This window comes from Cyprinodon variegatus, unplaced genomic scaffold, assembly GCF_000732505.1.
Source record: "Cyprinodon variegatus isolate N-32 unplaced genomic scaffold, C_variegatus-1.0 Scaffold168, whole genome shotgun sequence".
NCBI classification, from domain to species: Eukaryota; Metazoa; Chordata; class Actinopteri; order Cyprinodontiformes; family Cyprinodontidae; genus Cyprinodon; species Cyprinodon variegatus.
Window position 1 is genome coordinate 767,086 of NW_015150621.1, and position 9,310 is coordinate 776,395.

A 9,310-nucleotide genomic window follows, 5' to 3' on the forward strand; every position below is an offset into this window, starting at 1 on the left:
GTTATAAAGTAATATTTTTATCAGCAAAGCTTGAAAACTGCTTAAACATTTATAGCAAAAACATGGAGTTATTCTGCTATTAATACAGACCAATTAGATTTTTTTAAAGAAACTGTTTCTTGCTGAAGTGGAGTTTCTAGCTTTTTATAGAACTATTGTATAATTTTTTATTATAATTGATTATTTTTTATTATTAAAAAAAATATATATATAAAAAAAAAAAAGAACTATTGTATTATTTACATGAGAGGTATCACTTCCCACACCATCAAAGTTGAGTTTTAGTAAGTAAAGAGTAATAAAAAAAAAATAAAAAAAATTAACAGTGTACTTGTTTGCATCATCTTCTTGAACTTTGTTATTTTCAGAAAAGGTGGCTTATCTGTTCAATAACCTAGCATTAGCAGTAAATATGCAAATTACAAAAATTAGATATAATTATTGTAAAAGGGGTGCATTTCTTCTTATATAGTTATTATTCTTATTGCTATGACTGCTGGCTTCATTTTGTTACCATAAATACAGCTACCTCTTTCTTTTAATTTCCTTTTTGCACTCGGGTCTGTCCTTTCTTTAAACGTTAAAGATTATTTTATTTTTAGATGCTTTGTATAAATTTGTTAGGTCAACTTTTGTTGTTTGTTTTTGTTCATTATTAACTCACTAATGTCACCAAAGTGGCTTCCAGTGGCTAACTCCTTTTTTCCATCCCTGAGTCTATTTGAACTAAGCTACTGTAGACCCAGACATGTTGTTGGACTTGGGCTGTAAATCTGTGTTGTTCATGGCAGCTAATAAAACACCTGGAATGATAAGTTAATTTAGTTTTTTGTAGCTGGTAGGTTGCATCATGGTTTGACATAAATGGTGCTGTGAGGTTCTTCAGGTGAGAAGCTAAGTACAGCTTGCATTACTTTCATCAACAAGACTCAGGTTTATCATAGATCTATTATCATAGATACTGTCCTGTCCATTTGTCCCTGTAAACAAGGAAAGGGACAGAAAGCTTACATTACATATACAGTAATCTGCCTTTATTTGATGTAATCTTCTGATCAGATTTTTGTTTCCAGGACTCCATTTGAAAGTCCTCGATCACAGGATTTTGGCATGGATTTAAAACCACTACCTTCCATAGACACTGAGGAAGAGATGGCATCAAACCTAACTGGTTATACTCAAGCGCATGCATACACTAGCATCCATCATTCTCTTTTCATGGATATTTCTTTTACAATAAGGGGGGAAAAAACAACACAAAGATCTTGATGCTTTAGCTGCACATCTAACCTGGTGTTTGAGACAATGAGAGCAAACTAGCAAACCTCTCTTCAACAGAGTAGCTATCTTGCACAATCCCACATCCTCCTCACATATCACATTCAGATATACAAACAACCAATTGGAAAATGTCTTTCTCTCAGCGGGTTAGATGTCCTTGCTCATCCATCCATAGCAATGTGACAGGTAATCACTGGCTGTGATTGCGCAGGTAGAGGGCTGTTAAAGGTGGCTCAAACATTGACAGAGTAACGGATAGGGCATGGAAGGAGAGATGGGGTTCAGTCTGTACTTTGCAGCTCACTGTCTGCCTCTCATCAGTCAGTGGAGTGTTCTGATTTCTAACTACAACTAAGGGGTAAAAGAGATGTAGCCCTGCAATAAATCCACCTTTCAGAACCTCCAGATCCATTTTCTACTTCATGAAATAAAGACAAACTCTTTGGAGTAGTTTTTGAGAACTACTCGTAAGAGCTGCTCCAAAATCCAACTACCTATGTTTATCAGTCTTTGAATTGTCTGAGATCAAAACTATTTACTAGAAATGCACTCACTCAAGAACAACATCCATTAAACGGATTTGATTCTTAAAGATATTGATAGCTTTTTGTCTTGGCTTTGATCCAGTCTGTGTATTTCACACATTTGTCTTTTTTTCAACTGTTTTGTTGACTAAATCAGTACTCCTGTTCACAAACAGTAACATGTATAACGTAGTGGCCTCTTAGGGGTAAATTCCCCAAATGATCCTAGACACACATGTATACATATAGACCTACACACACTCATATACCTGTGAACTTTTGCCAGAGGTAGGTGGCCACGTTTTTTTCAAGAATTTACAGCAGTTTCTTTCTTTTTGATATTTCAAACATTAAAAGACAGTTGACCCAGATCTAGCCTCTGTTTTCCTTCATGCGTCACATTGAGTAAACACAACATAAAGTCAAAGGTTGAACCAGTTACATTAGTTGGACATGTCTCCACATGGGTCTGTCAGCAACAGAGCAAGAGTTTCAGAGAACGGGTTTCACCCCACATGTAGAGAGTAAACAGCTTCTATTATTTATTGACACACTCGTTTCTCTCCCTTTCATATTTAAAAATACATGAGGGGGGTGGGGGGAGGGCAATGCAACCTGTTGTAAAGCTCATGAATTAGAATAAAGGTTTGAGGCAGGTGGTAGGAATAGGTTATTAAGCTCTGAACAGCTCTACATTTCCCAAAGACACTTCTGTTTTTGTCTTCTCTGCATACAGTTACAAGAAAGACTCATCAATTATTAAATTCTGAGTGGAGGAATCAAAGTTACGATGGGGGTTGCTTTTTTTGTAAACAAGTTGTTAAAAAAAGTTAGAGCATAATAAAGACTTGAATGTGGATGGTTCACTTGAAAAAAGGTTTAGGATACCATCGTAAAAGGTTAAAAGACGACCCCCCCTGTTGTGTTTTTATTGTTACCTTTTCCTCTGCCATGTAACAGTGGTAACCTGCTTTGGAGCATGTTAGGTATACACATTAGAGATGAAGAATATGAAACTAATTTATTTGTGACTGTTTATGACTGTCCAGAGAAAAAAACTGAGAAAAAACCCCCAGTTTTTCTACCTGAAAAGCAGTCAGGTTAACAGTGTTGCATACACTTTGGAAATATATATACCAAAAATGACAAATGAATTTATCTATAGGTCCATTTCCACTGGAAATTGATAATTCTTCTCTTGTCCTAGTGAGAAAACCTGCCTTGTCATGTATCAGCATGTAAAAGCACAGAGCCCTGTGCCAATATCTAAACATTAGAGTCTAAAACAGAGCACAGACATAAAAACAGAATTTTTTTTAGATCTTATACAGGGGATATCTGGAGTGTTGAGAGAATAATATTTTCAGTAACAAAATCTTAGAAACAGCTACTTTTCAATAATTTGACAGTGATGTTTATAAGCAGAGTCCTTCCCACTTGCCCTTTTTATTGTTTTTGGTTGCAAAATATACAAACTAATATATAATAAAATATATAAATATACTAATCTACAAACTCTTACCATTTTACATTAACATATTGAGTAAGGAACCATGCATTTATCTACTCAGAACAGAGAAGAGTAGCTTTGTAGTATAACTTTAAAGTGATCATCAAAATTAATATCAGCTAAGATGAAAGTATGATTTTTTTTTATATTTGTATCAAATTGCATATAATTTTTTTGTTATATTTCACAATTTGGAGCCCAGCTCCTCTCTCTGCTGTATTCTAGGTTCTTGATCAGTGGAGCCATCTTCCAATTACAATCAAATAATAGGTTCCATTAGAGAAAACAGGTTGATGAGGAAGCAATTTTGTTACTTACCCATTTCAAAGTTGAAATAGCTAAAAAGTCATTCTAGCAAGAAAAAAAGGAAAAAGTGAAAAACATTCTGAAGACTAACTGAGTAAAAATGTTGAGAGTAAACCTGCCATGTTGAGGTTAATGAATAGCCATTAAATCAAAGCACGCTGATTAAAGCATTTCCCATTAAACATTTTCTTCACCTCTTCATTCTTGACATTTTAACTGTAGTCACAAAACTGTATTTAGGTACTGTCAATATTTCTGTTAACATTTAAACTTTATACTTAAAAATCTCATTTCCAAATGACTCCTTAAGATAACATTCCTTAATGAAAAATGAAAAATACAGCAGTGAAAAAGCAAAAGTAAAAACACAACCCAAAGCGTCCTCCACTCATCCTCCTCTTCTTCCTATATTAACAGAAAGAACAAACCAATACAGCCACAGTCCCTCTACTTTGTTTTGTCTTAATAGTTGATTTTTTTATTATTCATATAGTTAAACTTTTTTTAAGTGAGACAAATTTGCTGCAAATCAGTGTGATATATACACACTGAATTGAATTAAACCATGAAAAACTGGTCTTGAGCTCTACCCATTTTTAATTTCACAGCAATGTGCATTTGTTCAACTCGAATGTAAAAAATGCCCCATATCTAAATTTTCAAGCCTCGTTAATTATATTAATTTTTTTAATTTTTATATTTACAGCTGAAGAGGAGGATTTTCGTCAGTATTGCTCATCATTGTTCAGTGTCCCAGTCAGCAAGGAAATGGCTGGACCACAGGTCTCCACATCTGGGTTGTCTCTTGTCATAGAAGACTTGGATGATGTAATGTAACTGTAAAACAGTTACTTGACATGATAACTTAAGAAGGATATTCACAAATTTACCCAGAGGGTCACAATATGACATTATCTTCTTTATTGTGTCTCTTTTTCTGCACAGATATGCAGAGATATGATGGTCTCTTTTGCTGAACAGAAGTTGGATAACAACAGAATGTATGTCTTTGTTTAAAAAAATAAACTCTTAACTGTGAGATAATAGCCAGAGATAGAAGCTCCCTAATTAAATAGAGAACACGTGTTTTTAGCAGCACAGTCAAGCACTCTATTTCACTAACATAAAAGCAAAAGATGTGTGTGAACCTAAATGTTTTTAGAGTTTGAAGTGCCTCTCATGACAAGTCACGAGTAGCTGGTAACAAAACCAATGTACAACAGATGTTCTCTTGATTGAAAATACATGTTTTTTCTTTAAGACAAGAGAGATGAAGGTAATTACTGTCTGTTCTCCCTTAGTGCAATTCACATTCAGATGAATAAAATGTGCTGTTGTAAAAGCTGGAGTCGGTTGTTAAGGGATTTGGGATAGGTTTTGTTACATTGCAAGTCTGATTTAGCATCCAACGAGTTATGCTGAAGAAAAAAAAGGCATATTTAATATCCCATTTGGCCATCAATTTGCAGATGTGAACTAAGAAATGCTTATTTTTTCTGAGTTTCAGCTGTTTAACAAATCTCCAGGAAGAACCTGAGTTAAAGTCTTAAAAAGCCCTGTTTGTTCATAGGGTTTCAGAAGCTGATGACTCCTCTCTCCATCCAGCCCAACCATCCATCACATCGGCTCAACCCAAAACAGGCAAGAAGCCATTTTACAATTATGATCAGAACTCCAGACTGACTAAACAATGAAATTATGCAGTGCTCTACTAATAACTGGAGATAGATTTTTTGTCTTTTGACATTGTTGTTCATCATATGCAGAAAACCTAATCTGATACCTTTTTGAGATCATTAAATAGTTATATATTTTTTAATGAAGGTTGTTTCCAATTCAGCCTCTAGCATTGTTTTTGCAAAAACTGTCATATAATTGTTTTATTTCTCTGTTTACAGCTTCTGTGTGTACAGCATCTGCTCAGGAGGCTGCCAGAACATCAAAGAAATCAGCCAAGTTGCCATTTTCCAACTATGGATCACCACAGTTCTCCTCATCCTCACCAGATTCCCCATTCAGTACTCCCATGCCCCCCCTGCCTCCTGTTTTAACTTCAACAGACGTATCAGTTGTGGATGGCCCGGCGTCAGTCATCCCAGAGGAGCATCTTTTCTCCTCTTCATCAACTCCTTTTTCTCTGAGGTCTACGTTCAGTGTCTCTCCATCAGACTCTGCTCAGCAACTCTTATTGCCAAAGTTTTACCACTCAACCCCACAACAACAAGGTACAGAAAAAACAATCCTCCCAGTTATTTGCAGAAACAATCTCATCTCTGAACCCTTATGAAACACCAAGAGGCAATCTAATCTCCCCTTAGCAATTCCAGCTTTCCTGCAGTGACCCAGATAGTCTTCTATTAGGCAATCAACTCACACTCTCTTTATCACCTGATACTGTAAGACCACTGCTAACATCAAAGGCCTTGGAGACAATTATTTCAACATCAATACAGGTGCCGAACAATAGTCCTCCATTTCTTTCATAAAGCGTCTCTAAACAATGCAGAGTCTGAACTTTTAATGTTTTCATGTTTTTGGTGACCACAGATCAACTCCATCATCTAAAAAAAGAGCACCGTAGCTCATCATAACACTCCTGAAATTTCACTGATGATTCTGTAGAAGTAGGGAAGGCTTCAGAATATAAACGGCGCACAACAATTGTTTTTTTTAGCCTATGTTAGCACATTTATCTGTAGTATATCTGATCATGTCTGTTTGCAATTGTGTAGAGCCTTTTACACAGCTTCCATGTAATTTTTACTTGTAAAAATCAGAGAGCCATTATTTCTTTGTTTTTTACTTCACCATTGGACCCTGTCGAGCCCATTACTTAAACTGCCATTAGAAATATGGTAAAATGTGTGTTGGTACTGTGAAAAAATATTTTAGTTCATAGAGTATAAATGCTTTTGCAACTTAATATATGCTGACCACCAGCTGGTATCCTTACCTTACCTGCATCAGAGGACAAACTGTTTTTAGACTCTGAAATTCTGCAAGGATAATTGGAAAAAATGAATTAAAATAGTTTCATGCAACTTGAAGCTTACATTCTTTCACAGGCCTTTCTTTAAAAAGAATATTCTTTACGATATTTCACTATTGAGGAACTATCTTTCACCACAGGCCACAACTCCCCCCCCCCCAGCCTTCCAGCTTTGCTGACAATAAAGATAAAAATCATCACTGTAGATAGACTTTGTGAGAAATAACTATATAGATAGAGTCTGATGCAATATAAATGATAAGATATGGTTTATAAAAAGACTTCCCTTAACTTTCCTGGTGTTTCACATCGAATACTTCTATCTTGCAGTTTTTAAATGACAAAACAGGAGAGCAGAAAAATATTCTGTATTTAAGGATGATAGATTACAGTTTTTTGCAGCAAATAAATCTCAAATGGATAACACTTTCATGGCACTGCTTAAACACGGTTAACAGGGAACAGCTTGTACATATCACAGTGAGAGTTCCTTTTACTCCCTGGGGCTGTCAAAGCAAATTTAGATCTATCTATAAAAAAGTTGTTTTAATTTCCTTTTTTGTTTATTAAAACTGATTTACATTTGTTTTTCATTGTACATCCCACATAAACCTGTAACAAACAGAAAGGTAATTGCCCTCTAAATAACGGTCCTAAAGTAATACAAACACAAATAAACAGTCAAGTTTATTTCTTTGTCACCACTGCAACACTACATAATCCTTTACTAGTATTGTAGGTGTTATATCAACACAGGGCAGTGAGTTCCTAATCTTAATCTAAAGACCACTCTGGTTACATTTCTAAAATCTACAGGAATAAAGTCATTTACCATGTTTACAACAAGTATAATTGATGGTTGTTCTTTCAGATTTAGGTTCCGATCTCAATAAAGAAGAAACCAAATCTCTAATGCAAACATTTTCATGCACTAAAGAAGTTATCCAATGTCATAATGATGCATATTGTGAGACTGGACCTCTGTTCAGCATATCATTTTAAAGAAATTATCCCAGAAAAGGAGATCCCAGAACAGGAGAAAAAGCAGAGTTAGAATTCAATCAATTCTGTACATTCTTAGAAATTAGAAACTTATTTAACTGTTTACCACTTATATAGGAAAAAGAAATGTCTGCTGCAGTTTTGACAACTGAAAGGGTTGATTCTTTCACAACTTTCTCAAAATAGCTCGACTTTATCTCACTTCCATCCCCTTACTTTACATGTCCACCGATATTTCTCTGTTCATCCATCATCTCTATGCTCTCCTTCATCTTTTTCATCATTCATTTCCACTACTTCTTTCAGCTCTTTGACCAGAGAGACACTGAATGCCAACTTTATCAGCTTATTGGAGCTTTAAAGTGTCAAGGACACTTACATCATACATTACCATTTTCTTGAATACTTGATATAAAAATGTTTTCTTCTTCTTTGGTTCAAGACATGAAAAACAAGGACAGTCCATTTTGCTGGTCACCTTGAAACTTTAGCATGTTTCAAGCCGTAGAAAAAGAAATGTGTAATGTTTGTTTGCCTTTTTTGCTTCAAATCATAAGTAACTTTTATTCTATTTTTGGTGTTCTTTTAAAGACAGCAAGGATGAGATGAGGAGGGGAAGTCTTAGCCTGATGTGTGAAGAAGATTCCTGCAGAGAGAAAGCTCCGACACATCTACCAAGCCAGAAATTAAGAGAAATGAACGATCAGGAAATGTGTCACCCAGATGATTCATTTCGACCTGCAAAGGAAACAAAAGAAAAAGATTTGGAAAATATAGACAAAGAACAGCAGCAAGAACCACAGATGGTAAAATTTTAATGACTTTTTTTAAATTCCATGCTAAATAGAGACGATGGATGGATGGATGGATGGATGGATGGATGGATGGATGGATGGATGGATGGATGGATGGATGGATGGATGAATGGATGATGGATGAAGAAAAATTATAGCAAAATCTGTAAATTAACACATCAGGGTATATTTAAATAGGTTTAGAATCACAATTATTTCAGCTTGAAATCCTTGACAAAGGGCAGCTACACTTTCTTTTTTTATCATTATAACCATAGGTCTGGAAGAAACATTGTCAACTTCAGAGGTTGCCACACCTTCATTTTCAACCAATTATAAAAACCCTTTTTAGTGGTATCTTAAATCAGATATTCTTGAGAGAATAAAATCATTAAAACAAAAGAGTTTTAGTGTCTCAGCTCATTGTTAGAAAAGCAAGGGAGCAAATCATTTATTTTTCGACAAACACATATTACAACATACATAACAAAAATATTCTGCGCTAAATCCTCTGCCAAAAGGATTTTGTTACTCAGGTTTTAACCTTTTCTGCTACTCTCATTATCTGCTATATTCATCATCCTGCAGTATCAAAGGCTAATTGATGAGCTAGTCTCAATGCATAATTCACAAAATAAGCTTTTTTTTTAACACTGTGGTCCTGGTCGCTGTAGAAACAGCATATAGCAGAGGAGAGTCAGCAAACCTGGGTAATATCCACAGCGCAATTAAGGATTATGGAAGCAACACTGTAGTCAAAATCTAAGGTGACACCATGGATGGTGGATGGTGTATAGACTTGTGATGCAGATTAAAGGGTGGGTGATATTTATTTTGGTGCGCTTCAAGAATCAGAATCAGAAAATGATTTATTGAAGAAATTTGTTTTGGTGATGCGATGGTA

At 35.2% G+C, this 9,310-nt stretch overlaps 1 protein-coding gene across 1 annotated transcript in view; it reads left to right on the forward strand.

Annotated features, from left to right (window-relative positions):
* The window catches only part of zbbx (zinc finger, B-box domain containing), a 34,981-nt gene extending 26,639 nt beyond the window's left edge, over nt 1–8,342 (forward strand). Inside the window, exons 7-10 of the mRNA XM_015378266.1 lie at nt 1,074–1,171; nt 5,192–5,262; nt 5,520–5,846; nt 8,204–8,342. Coding sequence (XP_015233752.1) covers nt 1,074–1,171; nt 5,192–5,262; nt 5,520–5,672 — 322 coding nt within the window. The 3' untranslated portion in view covers nt 5,673–5,846; nt 8,204–8,342. The remainder of the gene's footprint in view (nt 1–1,073; nt 1,172–5,191; nt 5,263–5,519; nt 5,847–8,203) is intronic.
* Nucleotides 8,343–9,310: the final 968 nt, after the last annotated feature.